The following is a 25,667-nucleotide window of genomic DNA, read 5'->3' on the forward strand; positions in this document are numbered from 1 at the left end:
TTACTTTCTAGATAATTATATCATGGTATAGTTAGATAATTATATCATAGTATATAATTGATGAAGTAGTCTTTTTGTTTTTACACACGTGCACTCTTTTTTGTTCGTTTCTTGCAGAGATAATCTTAGGATTTTTCCATCTTCTTACTTCAAATTTTTAGATGGTAACCATCGATAAAAATATATATGATGGTAACCAAATGGTTAATCCATTCGTACTTGATGATTTTATTTTTAGAATTCATCTAATAGGGCTGACTGCATGTTTATTGGTGTAGGAATCAGCGGATTAAGGGCTGTTTTCACTTGGAAACATATTGCTATCTATACTTCCAAGTGAAAATCGTTTTCAATGCTGCCTGATAACAGGCTGCTCGAAGAGGGTATCGAATCCGGGACCTCTGAATCAAGTCCCGTCGCTCTTAGCCGCTTACCTACAAGCGAGCCCATTCAATGCAAATGGCGTCAATAATAAGGTTACTCCATAAACAGATAAACCCATAACATTTTATAACGATGCTGAAAATTCATCTAAATGCAATATATAACATAAGTGTTTTAATTAATTGCTTATTCAAATATTTTGTATTTCTTTTATATAGTTATATAAGTTCTCTACATTGTATTCTCAATAATTAATATAATATTCTACTTAAGTACTTATATATTAATACTTTTAATATTTAATTAATATATTCACAGCTTACACTCGTCCGCCAAAATAAAATCATTTTTATTACTCATTTTAAAAAACAATCATAATTTCAATGCAATACAATTCCAAATTAAAATACTGATAATTGCATCTGATTTTATTTTAGTTAAAATTAAAAATTATAAAGCATCAGTAAATAATTCTTAACAGTTGAGCTACTAGATTTTGACCAATTGAACCTAATATAAATTAAAAATCCAATGATTTTTATAAATTTATATACTTTTTAATACATAATCAATTATGTTTATTTCTTTAAATATAATAATTATTTTATGACATGTAAGCATAGAATATTAAGATCGCGATCTTTTGATATAAGATCGTCATGAACTTGATGACTAGTATTTTGTTTGATTACTTTTTTATATTTTGCAAAAAAAAATCGGTTTATATAATATAAAACAAGTTATATATGTATATAAAATACACATAATTATGTATATATACATAATTAATTCAAGTATTTTTATGTATAATAGACCTATATAAATAGCTCAATTGTCAGTATTCGTATATAAAAAGATTTTAACATCTTTTCTTCGGCACAACTCTTAATTAAATATAATTATTATTCATATGTACAATTTATCCGGTTATGCGGTTTAATAATTTTTATATGTAAGAGATGAATAAAAGAAAAATTATAATTTTTATTTTTGGTTCGTTATATTAATAATAACAACAGTGTCCTAGTGCTTGATTATTATTTATTTTAAATTATTTATCAATAAATTAAATACTTTTAATCGAATACACTGAATTATAATTTGCAGTTCAAACAAATTTAATACTCTTCAAAGCTATTTACAAAGCGCTTTTTCAATAATAGGCATATAATATAAATTTGTATGATTATCAAAAATATTTTCTACATAATTTTACATAATAGGCTTAAATTTGATACGCAATAAATATGAAATTAATATCACATATATTTGGCTGCTAATATTACTGTTTGAGCAATGAGCACATAAATAGTATTTCATATGTATGAAGCAATTGTTAAAATAAACCAAAACTAATTATTGTTGTTAAACAATAAATAGCAAAACATAAAGATATAGATATAATAAATAAATATGCTAACAATAACTACTTAAGCATGGATAGAAATCATAATTTCATATAATTCACAAAGAACTATTTTCTATCGTCAGTTCTTACATAGTTACTATGAACTAATATTTATTATTAACGTATAAATATTAATATAATAGCTAGTCTTTCTGTTATTTAAATATTACAGCTATTCGTAATAATTAGGAATTTTTGATCCGCGTCAGCTATATTTATCTAACCAGAAATTATCACAAAATCAATGATAAATTATCTTTAACTCTATATAATTAATTTTAATTGGGACAAGATGAGATTCACTACAGGTACCTATTTGGAGAATAGCATCTCATATTAATAAAAAAAAATGCAATTTTTGAAAATAAATGAAGCGTAAACTAGATAATTTTCAATTGAAGTGGTTGATTTTTTAATTGAAAAATAGAACAACCCTAAAAATAATGAAATACTTTGAGAAATATATGTGTCTTCAAAACTCCGTATTTTTTAAACGAATGCAATCAAATTAAATAAAATATATATTTATAAATTCAATGATGTATTATTTCTAATTGCTCGTAAATATCATTGCTTCAGTAAAAACTAAACTCTATTTTACGCTTCATTTTTTAAAAAACGATAATAATTCAGTATCAATCATATCAATGTATGCGCGACACTAATTATATATAAAAATATTAGTTATAAACCCATAGGTACGATCGTATCCAAAATCAATCCATTTCTATAATTTCTTAATGAAAATAATAACTTTGATATAAGTATAAATATTTATAATATTATACAATATGGGATATTTTTAGGAACTCTAAAAATTCTACTTACTTTTTGGTATCAGTTTAGCTGTATAGATAATAATCTTCTATACTACGACCTGTATAAATATTTCATTAGAAATGCACTAGTTGTGTTTGTTATCCATAACTAATTTATATATCTAAGTTGACGATGTGCGTATTGTCTATTTCAGATTTTTTGGTGATAACTATTTATTGCGAACTTGCTGAATTCGGTGCTATATCCCTGATACATTTATCTGACATGATTGTGAGAATTTGATCAAATTTCGAGTGCCTTTCTTCTGCACTCAAAGTAGCTCCTTTGCTACCCCAGAGGAACTTCTGATGAAACTCAGTCCTGGGAAAAATGAAAAGGTAAGTTGTATAAAATCTTTACATTATTAATTTATGCAGTTAAAAACTGCATGTGCAGCTAGAAGCTTTATTAGGTTTTGTTATAATTTATCGTTTATCTTACCTGAAAGCGTCACAAGAGATGTCTTCTTCGGCGATTTCTTGTAGGACGCTGTTAGCAATTCGCCTAAAAGTGGCAACACTAGGCGCAAAAGATCTTGCAGCCTGCATGTGCTGAATTAAGGTGGTTAATCCAAAATCTGTAGAATTTTGTTCCCAACTAGCTAAGCAGCTATTCGCAAAACCAGTACTATTAATCGCAACTGAAAAATAGTAAAATGTCTATTCTCTATATTCTATAAATCATTTGAAAATTAAATAAATTATAGATATCAATTTCTAGTTAAATTCAATTGGGTTTAACTTTTACCTTGAAAATCATCGAGATCGCGTTCCATCAACAGTGCGATAGGCAGTACATGAGGTATTGTCGTATTGGGAGCCTGAGGATTATGGCCTTCATTCATTGCTTTTAATGTAGGCCTCAATTTAGCTTCAAATTGAAAGGCACTGTCCGTATGTCTTTGTCTCAGAATATGCCATGATTTTTCTAATTTTTGAATCTAGAAAAATAATAAAAACTATCATTAATTAAAGCCAATATCGGATAAAAAAATATGGTATATTTCTTGATAGTTTTATTATGTTCAGATGTTTAGTATGCATCTAAAATTCTACAATAAAAAAATTTAACTTTAGAAATTCTTAATTATTGTTACAAGCTTTAATAAGTACCTGTGGCAAAGATAATCCAAGCATAATTCCACAAAAACCATAGAGATTTCCAAGTGCGGTTTTCGTATCAATGGCAATTTGAATCCATTTATGTAAAATCGCAGCACGTTCGAGATCTGAAGCACACGTTAATATTGTAACTGCCACCATCAACTTTAAGCATTCCGTCCTAAAATTGAACAATAAAACATTTATATCTTCAAATTATTAATCACGTTATTAAGCTGTACTTCCTATTTACCTTTCTATCAAATCTAATCTAAACTGATGTCCATGAGGTAGACAAATTAACTCTAACCCAGACTGAAGTCTCAAAGCGTCCAGGTCTGATTTATTTTTTACTTTATTTTCTGAATTTTCTTCAGCTTTTTCTATACATACATTCTCTTTGTTATCTTCTTGTACTCCTAACATAAAATCTATATCCACTTTAGTCAAATAATTGGCTATTATTCTAGATCCCGTCTCCACTAGCATATCTAGTACACTACGTAAGGCATTCACATCCAGAGGTTTGTTTTCCGTTGCTGGTAATAATAGGGTATGGAAACTTTCGACATCAAACCTAAATAGATATAAAAAAACATTTGAAATTTCAATATTTATTGTTGATAAAGATATAGAAAACAGTAACATTATTACTTCTGTTACCTGCTATCACAGCGCAATTCAGGTGTAGGTGATTTTGCTAATCTTTCTTCTGCTGCTGCAGCGTCAAATTCAACAAAATTTTTGAGAGTTGTACTTGACGCCGAACTTACTATATAATGTGGATTTTTTATAATAACTCCGCTGTGTCTGTGATTTGGATCTAAAGCAGAATCGCCAGTAGCTGAACTTTGTGCCGAATCTCCACTGCCATTTCCTGAATCCGATCCGGATGCCTAAAAAATCGATTAAAATTTTAAATTATTTTATGGGTAAACGCTTGAAAGCTGATGACTTGTAAATATATGTTTACCTGATAATTTGATGCTCTAGGTGGTAAAGATGAAGTTGGCATCCTGCATGGTTTTGGAGGGGCTTCTCCATAAATCTCATCGCATTCATCCGGCACTTCAAATTTTCTCCTATCAAGTCTCGGAGATCTTGAAGCTCGAGATCTTGGTAAGGAATGTGTATTAAAGGATTCGCCTCCTAAAAGATTGAAAGTGGAACAAAACGATTCCATGAAAAATTGATTGGCACATTTTACTGTAATCAATATTTTTCCAATATACATAAAAAATATATTAAAAAAGTATGTTATTCCTTACCGGTAGCTCGAATGATTCCATCCGCAGAATTTGCCTTTTCATGGTCTCTTTGTTTCTTCATGGGCAACCTTGGAGGTTGACCACAATGCCTGTTAGTATACGGATTCACCCCTGGTAAAGGGCCCATAACACCTGTATATTGTGTACTATAATGTGACAAAGGTTGCGTCCTGTTGCAGGGAAATTGAATCCTTGCTCCCGAGGCAGACGTGATGTGTGTTCCTGATCCGACATAGTAAGTAATGAGATCAGGAACTGTGTCGTAAGCATCATCTTCGAATCGATATTGAAGTCGTTCGTAGACTGTTTCTGGTTGTAGGAGTACCTTAAAATTGAAATAATTTAATTATAATAATAGATGGACGTAAGCAGATTGATGGTAACCTTCAAGGCTATGAACTATTAGTTTTACCTTGTTAATAACGAAATGCAAAGGCGTGCCCTTCGATTTACAACTCAGCACATAGTCCCCTGGCTGAGATGAACAATCTCTGACCAGGAAATCGCCATCGTTGACCAGAAGTCGTTCTGCTCGAGCTCTGGGTATTGGTCCATGGTACCAGCCATGTGATCTTAGGTCTCTGGCGTCGAGTGATAGCTCCTGTTCCAGGGCAATTCGCAATTCTCTAGGACTTGATTGAGTCTTCTCAACAGGGGTATCCTGATAAAAATATCAAAAAATATGGATAATAGAGTAGAACCTTGATTATCCGGACCTCAGTTATACGGATTCGCGATTATCCGAACTAACAACCGCGATCAATTTCAATGTATGTACATACCTACAAATCGAATTTTTACACGATTAATGCTGCAGTCCAGATTAGTATATGTATGTAATGTAATCGAAGAAAATATGTAATACATAAGGATGTGTTAATTTCTTAATAAAGATTGATTTTGGTTGACATCTATGTAAGTAATTGTTATTTTTAATAAATACCCAACATTATTCATCATACTATCGATTATCCGGATTTTTGATCATCCCAATGCCCATTGACAACAATTAGTCCGGTTAATCGAGATCCTATTGTATGTTATAAAAGTAACGACTAATTAGTCAAATCCTTATTAATTTAAAATAAAATTGTTAAATAATATGCTTGTATTGATTTTTAACGATGATTAATACAAACACATACAAATAATTGCATTTCGACATTAGATTAGAAAGTTCATGAATTACCGCAGCAACTTTAACACCTCGACATGTAATTAAAAGTTGACATTGATTTGCTATTTATATATATCAAACTGTTTGGAAGTATATTTCATGTATATGAATTCAACGTTTAGTATTATTCCTAATAATTATTAGGAATTATAAATATCCAAATGAAACTTACCATAATAAGATTGCATAAACTCTTGGTTTGTTTGGTGTCGCAGTTTGGAGTAATTTCAGAACTGAAAATTAAATAAAAAACCACATTATTTAAGAAGTAAAACTTCTCAATATCTAAAAATCACATCATTCAGATAACTATTATTATTCATACAAAAATAGGTAAGAAATGTCAAATACCAATTTTTATCTGTTTCTCAGCCTATTTTTACTGTTTTGAAACTGAATTCTTTTCAAATGTTTTAAATTTATACAATGAATATGTAATCATAAAATCACATCTAATTTAATTTAATTCTATAAGCTTACAATAATTTCTAAGAAAAGTTAGAAATTTCATGTGGTAAATGCATTTGATTACAAAGCGATTTGGTCCAAGTTGGTGCCAAACTAGCACTAGAGGCAGGAAATTTCCCTAAACTACACCTCATAAAACTAAGTACTACTGCTTAAGACTTAGGGTTCAGTACAGATTATCCTATAGGGCCAGTTAGTAGGTAAAGAGACATACAAGAGTATTTTCTTAAGTCACTTATTGTGACGAATCCGGGAAATGACATAGTGAATATTTTATAACCCGGAACAAACAAGATTTTCAGTAGACAGAGTCGGAACAAAGCCTACCCACTAGGAAACAGCCAAAGCTGTATTTTCGCATAAATTTTATTAGAGATTTTGAACTATTTAGCAATATATGTGGTGATCAACGCTGAAATCCGTGTTCCAGCATTAATCACCTATGAATTCCAACTCTAGTTTGATCACCTACGAATACCTACACCTACACGAGGTGAGCGAACTTCAAATGAAAATAGAAAAAATAAAGAAAATGAATTTGAGAATGAGACATAATATATGAGAAATAGACACGTTTTCCAGAAAGAATCCTCAGTTTATCATTTAGTATAAAGTTTCAAATAAGTTTTCCATTCTTTGGAAATCTTTATCAAATTATTTATTGGACATATATTTATCGACTAATCACTTGTAGTATTATGAAGGATAGCCGAAATCCAATATACGAAGTATAAGTTTTACTCATTACTTAGTGAAAGTAATGAAGAGAAGGCAAGTAGATAGTCACTAATGACATATTTTGTTTTTAATTCAGATTGGTGAATATTTTATTTGAACAGTCGATATATTCTCATTAAATATGAAGCAAGGAAAAAATCATTTACACCTATATCAGTATCATAACAACAACAGTTTCATGGTCTGATATTAATTAAAACAGAAGTCAAATAATAATAAAGAATACAATAACAACGAATATAACAATATAATAATCAAGAATGTAACCAACTAATAATAAAGTATTTAACAATTATAATTGGTCAAGAAAAAATAAAGAAAATGAATTTGAGAATGGGACATAATATATGAGAAAGAAACACGTTTTCCAGAAAAAGTCCTCAGTTTATAATTTAGTATGAAGTTTCAAATAAGTTTTTCATTCTTTGAAAATCTTTATCAAATTATTTATTGGACGTATATTTATCGACTGATCATTTGTCGTAGTATTATGAAGGATAGCCAAAATGCAATATACGAAGTAAAAATAGTTTACTCATTACTTACAATTAGTGAAAGTAATGAAGAGGAGGTAAATAGTTAGTCACTAATGATATATTCTGTTTTTATTTCAGATTGCAGAATAATTTATTTGAATAGTAGATATATTCTCATTAAAGGCAAAAAATCTTTTACGCCTATATCAGTATCATAACAACAACAGTTTCATGATGTGATATTAATTATTACTACACAAACCAAATAATAATAATGAATACAATAACAAAGAATATAACAATATAATAAAAAAGAATGTAACCATCCAACTAATAATAAAGTATGTGACAATTATAATAATCAAACTGTAATTATATTATTTGTATTTACTAAAAGTAAAATTTAATTTTACTATGACTTGCAGTTGTAAATAATATTCTGAATATAATTTAGATTTTTCATTTACGTTTTTTTAAATATTAAAACTAATAATAGCAAGGAACATAAAAACGTCGAATAGTATGTATTAATAAATGTATTTTCTTATGTTTGTATATTCATATATATATATATATATATATATATATATATATATTTATATATACATGTAATTAATTAGTAGTTATTTTTTAACAGGTTACACTTACATTTTTTTATCTAATCATCCGAACAACAATAACATTATTTTTGAACACACAATTTTCAAAACTTCGTTAGGTATATTATAAAAAATCACATATCAAATATTCACTATTTATATGCAAAACCACTATAAAACTTACAAAACATTGAGCAATTAGTGTACAAATCACAATATAAAAAGCTACATTTTATTTTCCTATAGGCCTTGTTTGTTTTGGTGTGAAAGATTCATAACGCCCACCGTAAAGGAACGCTCATGAATAAAAACTAGGCACCGAGGCTTTTTAGCAAAATTACTACATTGTAAAAACTATCGGTAAAAATATTATTAACAAAGTAGTTACAAACAGTTGTGCATATTAGTGTTGCACAAAATCAACTATTATTTCCACCTAGTAGTAAAGCTGAAACGCACCCCCACCCTTCACAACCCCTGTTATACTACAATGGAAAGATTCTGAAACTTACATTGATAAAACGAGTCTTAATAAAAGACAAACAATTAAAATACTATTTGAAACTTTTATAAGGTATTCATAAATATAATACTATTTATTTACGTCTTTGAAATAAATGTAATATTGTATGCTAATAATGCCAATTATAATAGTTTTTTTTTGACTATCAGAAATACTGAAATATATTTATATTTAGATTTTTTTTATTAAAGATAGAATTATGTATATTTTTGCAGATTTTCAATCAACAAAAGTAATTTCACATATAAATATCGTGTCTGCCACATCTTCATAAGCTATAAATAATACAGTTCAATTTTTAATACCAAAAAATAAATTATTTTCATCACTTATTTCATAATTTAAAAAATAGTATAATATTTTATAAAATTTATATTTATAATTCATATTTAAATATTATTCTATTACAGATATTAACAAATAAATATATTACCAAAATGCCCAATTATATTCTCTATTTTAATCGTATAATAATATATTAAACATATAATTACGATTTTTTATATTTATCGATAGAATTATGAAGATTATTGAATTATTATTGAATTATTTGGAATTATTATGAAGATTATTGAATTATTATTGAATTATTTGGAGAAAGAATTAGATACCTACATGGAGTTTTTAGTGAAAATTATCGAGTTCGTATGTTGTTTTTGATAGATAATTTTGAAAAAATGAATGACTAAGAGTAATCCATCTGATAAAAGATAATAAAAATATATGATCAATATTATTATATTCTATTGAATTTTAATACAATGTTGTATTTATAAAAAGTGATATCAAACGTGACAAATATTGTGTAAAAATAATATTTTCAAAAAGCTAATGCTTTTTCTGAAGACCTACATATACGAGTATTTGTTAATTTTTTACGTTATCACATTATCATTATTTGAATAAAAATTTAGGGTTTTTTATTGGCCTCCCTTATTTAGAGCATTTAGCCACCTACAATAATTAATTTTTGTGTTTTACACTATTTTTTATTTATATCCTATTCTATTCATTTTTTTGCTTTTCACAACTGATTTCTTCATAATTTTTTCTCTTCTAAATATGACCTTCTCGAATTCGAATCTTGTTTTTTTTTTTCTTACTTTTTATTGTTTATTCAAATTCTATTCAGCAATCAAATTCTATTTAATTTTAAATTAACTATATTTTTCAAAATTCTAATTATAAGTCAATGACAGGATTTAGAAATCTTAGAAGATGCCCGCCACAAAATTAAGACTTAGAAAGGCATGTTTCGTAAAAAAAATAACTTTAAATATAAATAAACAATATGTCATTATTTATGATATTATGAAAATAGCGTCGTCAATTTTTTTTTAATTACTATATTTGTTACAACTGCTAAATAATTAACGTCTAGTAACAGTAATGACCAATTTAATAACAGTAATGATATATATATGACCAATTTAATAACAGTAATGAAAAATTCAATAAAAAGAGCACAAAATAAAGGATAGAATTTTCAATAAAATGATATCCGTAGTATGTTGATTTAATATAAAATAAAAGCAAATAATAATAATAAAATTAATAAGTAAAATAAGTAAAATTTCTGATTAATAAAGATAATACTAGAAAAACAATAAAGTAGACAATATACAATAAAAAATAAAGTGAAAAGTAACAAAATAACAATATTAGAAATAATAAGATAATAATATAATAAATGCGTCGTCAAATTAGTATAATTTGAGTCATAGTATAAGAAAAATTTTAACTATATTTTTTCCATAAAAAAATTGATACAGAATCCCACAGTTTGATCGCGTCTCGCCCCGGGAGTGATATTGATTCGCGCCCCACCTCGTCTCGCGGGGTAGTACGCTCACGGCGCCCATTCACCGGCCGCCTAGACCCGTTCGCACACACTACGCGATATTGCGCCCTCGCGGCTATTACACCCATGCGCGGGCCAAATGCATTGTGAAATGCATTTCGGTTCACCCTACCTTAGGGGCGCAAAGGATAGAGTAGTAGAATTGAAGATGGTTTGTTGACCTCGGATTATTTTTTTGAATTAGTAGAATTATTTCATGAATTTTGCATTTTTTGATTTTTTTGAATTTTACAATTTGATGATTTATTTTGACTTTTTTAACTTCCTACAGGGTAATTAACATCCCATAGGGTAAGTTATAGTAATCGCAAAAAACCGAAAATGAAATTTTGTATATATCTTTACGTTCCAGAGGTTTCTGAACATTTTGGCATACCTTAGAAAAAATATATGTGTGTTTGTGGGTATGTATATGTGTGTGTGCGGATACAAATTTTTGTCGACGATTTCGGGAACACCGATCAACCGATTTCAATAATTCAAAAAACATACGATTCGTATTGATAAGGAGACATGCTGATTAGTTTTTGGTAAAAACAGGTCTAGCCGTTTTGAAATTGTGGAGCAAAAAGTGCAAAAAGCGGTAACTCAGCTTTTAAGAGAACAGAGCGTCCGAATAATTCAAAAAACATTTTACTTGTATTAACAAGATGAAGAACTGATTAAATTTTTGGAAAGGCAGGTTTAGCGATTAAGGACTCTCAATAAACATAAGTTTAAAAAATGTCATTTAGCGGTCAAAAATGTTTTTGTACATCAAATTATCAGATATTTTGTAGAGATTTTAATAATGTGTACAAATTTTATGTAAATTTTTTTGGGTTTTATACCAAGATTTTTGCTTACGGTACGGGAAGTTTTAGCAATTTACCTTAAGTCACGATGCCATGCACCCCACTAGTTAATTTATTTATAAAAATCATTAGTTTATTAGGGTAGAGCGAGTCCACTAGCGACATCTCAAAAATCAAGAGTGTTAAGTATGTTTTACCAGCAATATTTGAATGTAAAGGGAAAATGACTTGAGTTTACACCTTGGTGGGGTAAAAAGGACCGACTAAACCTTTACTCCGGGAAAGATGTAAAAAATAAAAAAATAGCAAATAAATACCTAAATAAAGTTTTATAAAAGCTATTTTACGAAAGCTAAATTAAATATATCATTATTCCAACTCTGCTGATAATTTTTTTTTGCAAATTACCAGATCAAGGTTTAAATTGTTTGAATAATGTGGCTATTATTTCGTAAAATCCCCTTAAAATTGAAATAAGACATTGGACTTGTTTGCCACCTGACCACTTTTTTATACTGTCTATGGGGTAAAACGGATCAGGTCTGTAAATATTTCAGTTTTAATAACATAGATTTTTAAGTTGAATCAAACTATACATTTGAATTATTTAATTATTAGGATAAGTTTTCAATTTTATACAAAATAGAGAGCGTATATTTGTACTTGCGGATTAACATTATTAATTATTATTAAAATATCATAATAATAATATTTATAATTTAAATACAATTCAAGAATTAACTCTTATCGAATGCAGTGTCTATTTTATGAATAAAATGCATCACATTATACAATAAAAATATATTTTAATTCATTAAGTATATTCAATAAATAAATATACCTATATCTCTTTAATGTGTGTTGCTACCTTGACACTATCTCTTTTGATTTGTTACAAAAATAAACATTCGATTGATTTGGACGTATATATTGCAACTATTATACATGCGATATAAATACACGTAGTATTTTGAATTAGTTTCAGATAAAAAATTTTAACTAATAAATATTTTATTAGTAGATTGTTCGAATTTCACCAATAAAGTCTGAAAGAAATATGTCTGATAAAACGGATAGAAGGCGTTTATTTTATCCAAAAGAGTTTTTTATAAATTTCTTAAAAACAAATCACGATTATTTTGTTGAAAGTAAATTAAATTTTAAAATTTTTAGTTTTAGGTTATAGATATTATTTTTACCTTAAAAATTACGAATTCAGATTTTGTTTTAATAAGTGTATACATGCACCTATAAAATCAAAATCTTTAAAATAAAAGCTATAAACATTACCCAATTACTCAAGAATTTTTATAACTTTTTCCTTTCCATTACAAATGACAAAATAAATTTATATTGAGCATTATAATTTTTCTACACGATACAAAACTCTTCTACCACTTTTACCCCAAAAATATATTCCCGTCTCGTCATAGCTTAGATTTAAATCTAGAACAATCATTACTATTCATGCCATTGATGTTCTGATAATGAAAACATGTCGCAAAACATGGCCTATCAGTCCCAGACGTCAGACATCAACCCTCAGCCCTTGTAGAAGTGCCAAATATTCTATCAACCCTTATTTATACATACGAATACATAGATACAAATTCAATTCGATTCAATAACTCCCCTTACATAGAAAACGGCACGTTTAACAAATCATTTCATTTGATTTCATACAATTATTGGTTACTGAATTAAGGTATTGGATCAAAAAAATCTAATGGACTGAGATAAATGTCTCAGATTTGGTAGCAATTGCTTATTTACATAAAAAATGTGATTTTAAAAATAGTTATTTCATATTTATCAAATTTAAAATAATAAATAAACATTAAAGAAAAAACTTACCGCACATTTTTCTTGGATCCATCATCTAGCGCTACGCTGTGCCTCATGTGCATATGTTTTTTGTAATTGTTGTTTCCTGAAAAAAAAATTATATTTTTTTTATTTATTATAATGTATGGATTAACTAGTTGGGCGCATGACATCGTGTCTTAAGGCAAATTGCTAGAACTTCCCGCACCAAAAATTATTTTTTTTAAAAGGATTCACATTTTTGAAAAAAAATTACATTGAAAAAAATAGATTTTTGAGAAACTAAATTTTTGCAAAAATTTACTTTTTTTTTTTAAAAAAAAAAAGACTTTTTGAATGAAAATTTATTTTGAAATATTTTAGAAATTCTGAACTTTTTTGCAAAGCAATCGTACTGCTTTAACTGCATAGAGACGAAATATCGAAGCGCGTAAGCGCCGCGTCGCCGTCTAGCGGATAAACATTGGTACGGAACCCATAGGAATGCAAATTTGCTTATTGTTAAAACTTATTGTTAATATCTATAAAATATCTGATAATTTGATGTATATGTCTAATGATCATTTTTGACCGCCAAATGGTATTTTTTTTACTTTTTTTTACTAGATCTACGAAACCGCTAGACCTGCCTTCATGAAAATTTGATCAATTTTTCACACATACACATACACACACATACATCCATTTTTTCTAAGGTATGCTAAAATGTTCAGAAGGTTTTGAAACGTAAAGATATATAAAAATTTTCATTTTCGATTTTTTTGCGATTACTAAAACTTGCCCCACGGAAGTTAATAAAATTAATTAATATAATTAATATAATTTTTTAATAACATCGAATATTTTTAACAGCATATATTAATTCTAAATGAAGGTAGAACAGGTGGATGTTTGCGAGTTTACACAAATCAAGTATTTTCACAGATTATATTATAAAACTAGCTGTAAGTGGAATTCTGTCTTAAGGCAATTAAGGCATCGTGCCTTAAGGCAAATTGCTGAAACTTCCCGTACCAATTATTATTATTTTTTTAAAAACGATTAACATTTTTGAAAAAAAAAATTACTTTGAAAAAATAAGATTTTTGAAAAACTATAAATTGGACAAAAAATTACTTTTTTTTGAAAAAAATTTTTAAAAAAAAAAATTTTATTTTTTAATTTTTTTTTTTTTTGAAAAAAATTTTTTTTTGAATTTCTTCCATATTGTGGAAGATCTGAACTTTCTTTTCAAAGCAATCAATCGTACTGCTTTAACTGCATAGGGACAAAATATAAAGCGCGTAAGCGCCGCGTCGCTGTCTAAAGCATAAGCATTGGTACGGAACCCATAGGAATGTTAACAAATTGTATACTTATTATTAAAATCTCTATAAAATATCTGATAATTTTATGAGCATATGTCTAATGATCATTTTTGACCGCCAAATGGCTCATTTTTTTACTTTTTCCTCCATATCTCCGAATCCGCTAGACCTACCTTCATGAAAATTTTATCGATTCTTCATCTTGTCAATACAAGTGAAATGTTTTTTGAATTATTCAAATCGGACGCTCCGTTCTCTCAAAAACTGAGCTACCGTTTTCGGCACTTTTTGCCCCGTATCTTTGGAACGGCTAGACCTGCCTTCGCCAAAAACTAATCAGCACGTCTCCTTATCAATACGAATCGAATGTTTTTTGAATTATTCAAATCGGTTGACCCGTGTTCCCGAAATCGTCGACGAAAATTTGTATCCGCACATACATACACACACATACATACATACATACACACACATACACACACACACATACATCCATTTTTTCTAAGGTAGGCCAAAATGTTCAGAAACCTCTGAAACGTAAAGATATATAAAAATTTTCATTTTCGATTTTTTTGCGATTACTATAACTTGCCCTACGGGAAGTTAATAAATTACTATCGAGTACTTAAAGCTTTTATAAATCTATTAATATTTTGACAAATAGAAAGAAATCTATTAATATTTTGATCATCAATATAAAAATAATATAAAGATATCACTATTTTTTTATTATGTATCATGTCACATTAACAACAAATCTTTAACCCAAAATAATATGTTAAATTTTCATTGAAAATTCTGGAACATTTTTGCAAATATACGAGATATTTGCCAGATTTAAAATTAACACCACATCCTTTCCTATATTACACGGAAACACAAAATTAATATACTCAAATATAAATAACACAAACTGAGTAAATTTTTTATGTATTTGTATGGAACCCAGATATGTCTCGAGAGATAAATAATATTTTAACAAATAATCAAATATAAATTTATATTAAATATATTATTTTTTTCTCTTGCCTATACAAGAAGTCATCAACCAAACCGCCTTGCTCGGCATCTTAAGCACTTTTATTTTCATAAATCACTGGCAAAAATTTTCAAACCGCACTGCCGATCGACCATTTATCGATTGACTCATAAGTCTGAAGAATGAATAAACTGTGACAAGGATTCTAGAGTTATTGTACGACCTAGGATTATGTTTAGAATGAAACTAATAAGTCCGATTTTAATTATTATCAAGTCGCTAAACATTTGATGCACTGATGCTTAAAGAAGTAAGGTGCGTTCAGAACTGATAGTTGCCAAATAATTGCATTCAGTAACAACTTTGTTATAATAATGATAATAATGACAATATATTTTTATAAAATAATAACAATAATTGAATTTGTAAAAATTTATTATTGAGTCAGTAATAAAATATATGTATAACAACAAGTAATAAGTAATTAAAGACTATTTAATTAATATTTTTGAATATATATTGTTTTTCATATTGGCATTTTGAACTAATTTTATTTGAGTACTTCCGATTTGTAGGCAAAGTGTTTGGTTCTACATTACAAATTTTTACTCTCTATATTAATAAACCTTTAATAACAATGACTAAAAACTTGTGTTAAACAGCCGAAAAATCAAGACTATTCTACAATTATATAGGTCCACATGAATTATGTCTGATTGTCGAATAACTCCTTAAGTTAGTAAATATAACATAAAATTTAATAATTATTTAAATCCTTTTCCAGATCTTGTAAAAAAATATTTGAGTAAAGAAAAATAAGTTGAGCAGATTTTGGTGACTATTATTTGGTGAATATTAAACAAATTGTTTCTTTATAGATAAAAATTGAGGATTGGTCCAAATTGATTAAAAACAATTCTCTGAAAGTTTTAGCTCTTAATATTGTCTTTTACATAGAGCGCAATTCAATCAAAGTTTTGTATGGAAATAGCATAAATACTCAGAGCGTCGAATTTTCAAAAAAAAATTACACGAATTTTCACTTTTAATTCATTTGTCGCTAAGTTATACCTAAATTTTTTTTTTAATTTTCAAAATTTTTTCCATGTTTTTCCATGCGAAGTTTGAAGCACTATCTAAAAGTTAATATTAAGAGCTAAAATTTACAAAGAATAGTTTTTTATCAATTTGGAACCATTTGAGCACTTGGGGGCAAGGAAATTCGACAATGTTATATATATATATATATATATATATATATATATATTATAATGATTCATTTGCCTAATGTGAACGCTCTCCACATATTTTTTGATGCATTGTAGTTCACAAAAATAGCTTGTGATGTACGTCAAAGGAATTACAAACATGTGGCCAAAACATGCTACAGAATTTTATTATTGTTTATACTTATTTATTTCCACATGCATTCGTAAGCTGACTGTCCAAAAATGTTTATAAAACATTCTTAGGTGCATCACCAGTACCGAAAATAAACCGGAACCTATATTTCAAATACCAAGAGGTAGTTTTGCGGTTTTTTTGTTGTAAAATTTGAACTACTTTTCTGAATACTTTATCTATAAAGTTGCATGGGCAATATTAATTTTGTAATAATTCAGGATAAAAATTTCAGGATCAGGATAAAATATTTTATGCCATCTTATTCTTTTTTTTCATTTTACAATTGTGCAAAATAACAAACAAGTTAATTTATATGTTTGCTTTAATGATACATATGTGAATATTCTCATAATATTCATATGAGATTTGATATAAAAATAATAATTCTCCAAACATGCATAAATTCCCTGAAAATTCGGTGATTCATTGGTGCTTAAGATGTATAAATATCCTCTTAATTATTATACATACATACATATTTATATCAACGTACTTCTGAAAACATATCAGTATTTTAATTCAAATACAATGTGTAAATGCAGGCTAATTGTTTATGAAAATGTTTTTTGATTTTTCTCATTTTATGGAAATGATTTTTAAATCTTTGTAATAACTAAATACGTTAACAAAAACATTAATAATTCAATTGCAAAAATCAATTCGGCGTCTTCTAGATACAAATGAATGAAATGAATTATGCTTATGTAACATTAAAAGCTCTAAAATATTATGTAGTGAAAATGTGATGCACAAAAGCTCTGAGTTTTCCTTAAATGATTTAATTTTTTTTGAAATTTTTGCAAGGAAACAATTATGGTTTGTAATTGGGTTCAGCATTTCATATATACATTAATATTTTCAAATACTTTCATTAAACCATATCAGTATTTTAATTCTTAATGTGCAAATGTGTAAATTGATTGCATTCCTAAATCCTGATTGTTCATGAAAATGTTTTATTGATTTTCTCATTTTATGGAAATGATTTTTAAATCTTTGTAATGACTAAATACGTTAACAAAGACATTAATAATTCAATTGTAAAAATAAACTCGGCGTCTTCTAGGTACAAAAGAAAACGAATTATGTATATGTTATATCTTATATATAAAAGCTCTAAAATATTATGTAGTAAATATGTGATACCAAAAAGCTCTGAGTTTTCCTTAAATAATTTAATTTTTTAATAATTTAATATCCTATGTGATGGGTTGAAAAAAACGATTTTTTTTATAAATTGCTCCCTTAACCTGTCTAGAATACGGTAGCAAAGCGATTTTAGAAAATTCGAAGTCGTTTTAAAGATACAGCAGGCAAAAAAAGAGCGGTTCGGAGCGCTGAGTTGGAAAGTTGAAACTTTAAACGCGTTTTTCTCAAAACTGTGTTTTTCAAACTTTCTTCCATTATATCTCAGAAACGGCTGGACTGAATTACTTGAAATTTACAGGGCACACTCAATATATTTAAACGCATGGAATGAACTATTATCAACTTCGATTTTTTTATAGCAAAAAACAAAAAATACGCCTAATTTGCAACTTTTATTTCAAATGTCTATCAAAAATCCAATTTTTTTATATTCATTTGATTATAGGTCATTCCGTGCTTTTACGCCTACAAATTAAAACGCCGTTTATTTTTTTTTTTCAGATAAGCCGATCAACCGGAATCATGAAGGAAGTGGGAGCTCTTTTTTTCGAGGCGGGGGTGTTCAGAGCGCTGTAACTCTAGTTTGACTGAATATTTTTAGCTGAAATTTTATATTTATACTGTCCAAATATGTGTTAATAAATGATAAAAAACTTGAAGCTCTAAATATTTACTGGTCGTAGAAAAAAAATCCTAAAATATCCCTAAAAAACAGGCCGTCACATAGGAAGACCCCCTTAAGTTCTTGCAAAGGAACAATTATGGTTTGCAAATGAGTTCAGCATTACATATATACATTAATATTTTTTAAGTATTTGAAACCAAAACATACCTCGTTCCAATTTCGTCTTAAGTATAACCAAACTGCTAGCCATGGCTGCTCTATGGGCCGAATTTTTAATTCCTAATTCAGTAAGATCAGCTTCCGAGTGATTAAGTAAATCTTCAACACCTTTGACATCATCAAATACCTTATCGTATTGCATCAATCCGAGGGCATCCAACCATTCCCTGATATCCTTGTGAGGGGCGGCGGCCTGGGTTAAGTCGGGCGATCCGGTGTCCGGAGGATCGCCTTTGACCGGAGGCCCTGTATCTGTTGCGCATATTAGGACAGGCTCTTCCGCCGATGTTACCGGAACAGGAGGAAGTTTGCGCTTTGCCAGATGTTTGGACGAGAAACGATGCGACCATGATAGACCTGGAAATAGTTGAATTTATTTGATATTGAGATTTTGTACCAAATATAATATTACGTAGTGGCGAACATAGTAGAGCTAACTTAGTAGAGTTTTCGATTCACACGACAGAGATTTTTCGATCAAATTCTGTCATTGACTTAGAATTTGTAAAAAAAATGTGTGTAGTTAATTTGAAATTAAACTGTTAAGGCATCGTGCCTTTAGGCAAATTGCTGGTACTTTCGGTATCGTAATTAAAAATCTTGGAACGGAACCTAATAAAATTTACACAGAATGTGTACACATTATGAAAATCTCTATAAAATATCTGATAATGTTATGTGCTTATGTATAATGATCATTTTTGACCGCCAAATGACATTTCTTTAACTTATTTTTATTGAGAGTCCATAATTGCTGCACCTACCTTCCCAAAAATTTAATCAGTTCTTCATCTTGTCAATACAAGTAAAATGTTTTTTGAATTATTAAAATCGGACGCTCTATTCTCTTAAAAACTGAGTTACTGTTTTTGGCACTTTTTGCCCCGTATCTTCAGAACGGCTAGACCTGCCTTCGCAAAAAACTAATCAGCACGTCTCCTTATCAATTCAAATCGACTGTTTTTTGAATTATTCAAATTGGTTGATCCGTATTCCCGAAATCGTCGACAAAAATTTGTATCCGCACACACACACACACATACATCCATTTTTTCTAAGGTATGCCAAAATGCCCAGAAACCTTTGAAACGCAAAGATATGCAAGAATTTTCGTTTTCGATTTTTTGCGGTTACTATACTTACTTATACTTGTTTATCTATGAACTTACTCTACGCGAAGTTAAAAAAATTGTATTTGTTGAGTAGAATTTGAAGAAAATTAAGAAAAAATATTGGAACTTGCTGAGATTAAAAGAAGAATGAAGAAAATAATGGAATGAAGATAGAAGTTGAAAAGAATTAGAAATTTAAAAAAAGATTAAAGAAAATAAAAAGAAGAAACATTAAAAAGAAAATAGAATAGGATATATATATATATATATATATATATATAGATTGATTATGATATAAATTTTTATTTATTATAAGCTCAGAGTAAACGAGGCCAAATAAAATTAAATAATAATAATAATAATAATATTACATAAACGAGCCCTACATGATATTCTCGTTGTATGAAAGTGCAAATGCAGCAACTAGATGCGTATATTTAATTCATAATTGCCTATATATTGAACAAAGAAATATCAAAAGGCTATTATCAGATAAGTATTGAAGATCAATTTATAATTATCAAGATAAGAACAATGAAAACCTATAAATGAATAATTGCCTATCACAAATCTTTCAAAACAATTCTCATTAGGTCAGTTCTAGAAATATATGATTCATTAAATTTGAATTACTTTACTTACATAATGAACATATCATAATAGATATGTTTTTCAGTATATTTTATAATAGTAATGATTATTTGTTACAGCTAATAAAAGTTTCTAATCAGTAATCATAATACATACTTAAGAATATAATTATATAATAACCCCTTGCATTATATTTTCATGTCGCCAACAATTAATTAAAATACAATATAATATTTTTATTTTTGAATTAATATATAATTTTTGATTCTGCTTATAAAAATCAATATTCAAGCTCGTCATATATTATATTTGCGTTTTTAAAAGCAACGAGTTACTTAAATTGTAATTTCTTCAATAAATTTTAATCATAGTATTTGAAAACCATTCTCCAGAAATCTATTAATGTTTCAGTTCGCTAAATATTGCGTATGATACATATCAAAATATGAAAAGATTATCCAAAATTGCAGATTAAAATTAATTAATACTCACCCCATTTGTTGCGAACTCTTTTAATCATTTTATTTATTCTATTTAATTTTTTGGTAGTTTTAGTACACATATTGGCAGATAATGTAACTTCAAACAAAAAATTTCCAAATAAATCATTTTATTCACTAAAGAATGCAAATATCAGTGGTAATGGCATATTCCAAGAACTGGGCAGTCTCAAAAACAGTTGTTCAAAAAAAGAAAACTCCCTACTTCTTATTGAAATTAAATATTGCCGAATTAATTTTCGATATTCCGTAAATAATAATTAAAAAAATCTCAATGATCAATGTATTTATTAAAATCTTGGTAACAAACTGCCACGTTCGTAAAACGATTGCAGATATAATATGTTGTATCATATGATAAGGTATATTTTGCAACAAATGGCTGTACTTCAAAATATCAAAATTCTGCATATGATAGTACATGGGAATTCTTCAAATTACGGATCATATACGTATTATGATTCATGTTTACAAGATATATCATATAAATTAAAGATGCTTTAATAACTATACAAATGATAAAATTGGTTAATGATAAATATGATATTGATTGGATATTTTTTATCAATCTTAAAAGTAGAGATAATAAATAGAATTTTTAGGATATTTTTCTTTATATTTTAATAGTTTGTAAAATAGAGATAATAAATTTATCCAAGATAATAAAAACTCATCTTATTTTGTGAGCTACAGTTATAACAATTAAAATGTACGAATGAATAGATTAATAAAATAATAAATCGAAAATAATAACTAAAATGCTTACAAAACATTTATATAAATAAGACTCTGGTTAAAATTAGTCTTTTAGCATTTCTTAACTCAATTCAATTCAATTCTAAAAATATGTATTTCAGTTCATAAAATGCATTACTTTGATTGACTTCTAGACAATTCAAAATATACAACGGTAAATAAAATAATGTTTTTTTGCTTAATATGTAGTAATTCATTCTCTTTTGGTCATATTATATATAAAAAATCAAAAATTGGGGATATTTTTGAAAAAAGAAACGAAACAGATAAAATCTGTGTTTTTGTACTTCACTGGATGCTAAATAAATATTTGATAAATACTTAGGTAAAGATAAGATTAGAAATAATTTATAGTATCTACGTATATGCCTAATATTGCTATCTATATTGATTTTTCTCCAGACACTGTGATTTAGAAATTTGTTTGTACTAATTGGCAATATTTCACAATAAAAATTAAGTTATATAAATTTAAGCATATGATATCAAAAATAACAAATTTAGTATCAAGCAAGTTTAGAAGAATACAATATATAATATACTCTATTGTTTACCATAGACAAATAATAAGACTGTTGAATACTGGTACCCTTGGATTTTTAGTATTTATAATGTTTTTTCGAAATCGTAGGGCAAATATATATATATATATATATATATATATAAATATATATATATATATATATATAAAATTGATTAAGATTGTAGTTTTCATATTTTTAAATACATTTAAAAAATTAGACATTTTAAAGCATAAGTTTTGAATAAAATTTTTTGAACAATCACCATATATGTACTAATAGTAAAATGAAAATAAAGAAAAGAATAAGTAAGTCTTAAATTATCTTATTATATGATCTCCATTCTATTCCATTGATTGTAAAATCATCTAAATTTGAATATAATATTAAATCTAAATATGCTATCTAAAAGCCAGGCGAAAATATTCTCTCTACAATCCGAATCAATATATTCAAGTGATGTCTTTTAAAAAAACTTAACAACAATTTTGTTACTGATTAAATAAACATTGTTTTTCTTTTCATATCTAATTTGGCGATGGGGAATAGAAATAATTTAATAAATATTTTTCAAGATAATCAAAGAACTAGATTCAAAAAAGGAAGATCCAATTGAATTTATTAAAATATATACCATAAATATATTCATAACAATTAGTTTATTTAAAATATTTTTACTTTGCAACGTACTTGCAATATCTTGTGCAAGTATAAACTTACCTTTCAAGGTAATTCCTATTCTTTTTCTAGACAACGGTATTTTCTTTAAATGGTATCATGTAACTATATTTTTACAATATTACAATATTATTATCGCGATGAACTATTGTAAGCTATTTTTTTTTATTTAAATTTTGATTTTGAATCTTATTAATTGGGAATGTTGGAAATTTACCGAGCGATATATCTCATGGTCTTATAGAACTTACTGAAATATTACGCCTTACGACAAGAAGTTTAATTTTAAAAATTCATCAAAGTTTGAGAAAATGATTAGTTTCTTTGACGTTTGAAAAAATTAAAATTAGGCGATTTACTTGGTATAACGATAGAGTACTTGGTCTTAATGAACATACTAAACCATTAAAGTCCTACCGAAACTGGTTCAATTACAAAAGTTATTGATACTTTTAAAAATTGCTTTTAGAAAATGCTCCGAGTTAACGTGTTCATTCGTTTTCAATAAATGTGTAATAAATTCACTCGGAATACTTTTAATCACTCATAAATTAATTTAATTTTTATTGATAAGTCGATTATTCACACCTATCGGAAAGTTTATGTAAATTGCCTCAAGACAAAATACCAATACCAACTAGTCTATAATTTAATCTCATATAGCTATAATTTTATATACCTATTTATTATATAGTATTAAATAAAGAAAACACAGTCGTATGGTTAAAAAGAGGGCAGATCATCTTAATTCAAAATTGTTTAAACAAAATCATTAATAAGCCTCCACTTAATACAAATATTTCACAGTTTATAGTTATGCAATCGTATCCAAATAGTTCTTGATCTTGATATATGACCGCTAATAAATAAATTATAATGTCGTTTGATCGCGGAGTTGTTTACAAAATTTATAATAAAAATCAATTGGAACAATTACTTAACGACTTCGGCAATTGAAAATATTGATTTGACTTGGACTATTTGAGGACGAAATACAAATACCGATATGATCAATGAATACAATGAATTATGTATGAATGGTAATTGAAATCGTTTGATGTTGAATTAATTCATTCATGATTTTAATATTGAAATATTTTATATATCAAATATATTTCATTAGTTGATCTATATTATTCACTTCATTAATAAATTATAAGTTAACCACAAATCATTAATTAATTTGAAATAAATAAAAACTATTAATATACTAGTTAAATGCATATAACTTATTTTAATTTTTATCCAATGACCTTATTTATAAATTCACTATTGGTATTATTTTACAGTGCATTTCCTGTTCGTTTTATTACAATAACCTTTTTAGCTACAAGTAGAAATTCCTTCAGAATATGAGTAATAATACTCATGTTTCAGAATCTATGTGTTCAGAATCATTCTTATCGCAAACAGTTATAAGAAGTAATTCATTCTGCGAATCAAAGGAACTCGATACCGCGGATTTATATTGCGTTGTATATAACATATTGTTATATAATCCTGGTAAAACAGAAAGGATCGTAATAATTGTGAAAATTTCAGAAGTAAACCGATGAACGATAAAAACTCTATGAAGGTTGTCGAGATTTTTCATAAAAATACTTTTTTTGTGATAAATTTTCTCTTCAACAAAAGCAACCACCTAAAGCTTGTCTATCTATATTTTATATATTAGATTTCTAAACATTTCTAAACATTTTCAAAGTTTAGGGCCAAGGTTTTTACACTAGCAATGGAAGCCTATTGCCTAGATTTAACATGAAAAAGATAGGATAGAATTATGGTATTTTCTTCGTAATTTAAGATTGTAATATTTATGAAAATTCAGAAGTAAACCGTTGTAGCTTGTCCAGACCTTTCGAAAAAAAAACTTTTAGTTTGAACAGCAATATGAACAAAATTAAATTATATAAAATTTATACATATTATAGCAAAAATAACAAATTTAGTATTAAGCAAGTTAAGAAGAATACAATATAAAATATACTTTATTTTTGCCATAGATAATAATAAGACAGATGATACTGGTACTCTTTGGATTTGTAATTTATAATATTTTTACCAAATCGTAGCGCAAATAAATATATAAATATATTAGGATTGTAGTTTTCATATTTTCATATAGATATTGTGTCATATTGAAGGTTAATCTATATGAGCTTTTATGATAAATCTTCTCCTCAAACAAGCAACCATCTAACGCTTATATTTTATATATTCTGTTAAAGAAATTTCTCTTATACTGATGATATATAATTTCAATTTGAAAGATTTACTAGTTAGCTTTACGGATTTAAAACAAATTTATTTGACAACATATTTTGATCTATTTTTCAAAGTTCAACATGAAAAAGATAGGATAGGAGGATACGGTAATTTTCTTGGAA

The 25,667-nt window shown here is 27.3% G+C and overlaps 1 protein-coding gene across 2 annotated transcripts; it reads right to left on the minus strand.

Annotated features, from left to right (window-relative positions):
• Nucleotides 1-2,671: 2,671 nt before the first annotated feature.
• On the minus strand, nucleotides 2,672-21,438 carry LOC113372352 (breast cancer anti-estrogen resistance protein 3 homolog). 2 transcript variants are annotated; one of them, XM_026612676.1, is made up of 14 exons: nucleotides 21,318-21,438; nucleotides 19,111-19,479; nucleotides 13,470-13,545; nucleotides 6,329-6,389; nucleotides 5,392-5,640; nucleotides 4,980-5,304; nucleotides 4,685-4,860; nucleotides 4,375-4,607; nucleotides 4,105-4,288; nucleotides 3,965-4,026; nucleotides 3,724-3,892; nucleotides 3,359-3,551; nucleotides 3,053-3,251; nucleotides 2,672-2,932 (listed from the first exon to the last, which is right to left on the minus strand). In XM_026612676.1, exons 1-14 carry the CDS (start codon nucleotides 21,385-21,387, stop codon nucleotides 2,785-2,787), a joined length of 2,514 nt encoding a protein of 837 aa, XP_026468461.1. In that variant the 5' UTR covers nucleotides 21,388-21,438; the 3' UTR covers nucleotides 2,672-2,784. The 2 variants fall into 2 exon arrangements, with proteins under 2 accessions (XP_026468461.1, XP_026468460.1); XM_026612675.1 differs by having other exon boundaries at nucleotides 3,965-4,288.
• Between the last annotated feature and the right edge of the window lie 4,229 nt (nucleotides 21,439-25,667).

Source organism: Ctenocephalides felis, unplaced genomic scaffold (assembly GCF_003426905.1).
Source record: "Ctenocephalides felis isolate EL2017-DRISC unplaced genomic scaffold, ASM342690v1 CF-g0.4_SCAFFOLD_01604, whole genome shotgun sequence".
Classification (NCBI taxonomy): domain Eukaryota; kingdom Metazoa; phylum Arthropoda; class Insecta; order Siphonaptera; family Pulicidae; genus Ctenocephalides; species Ctenocephalides felis.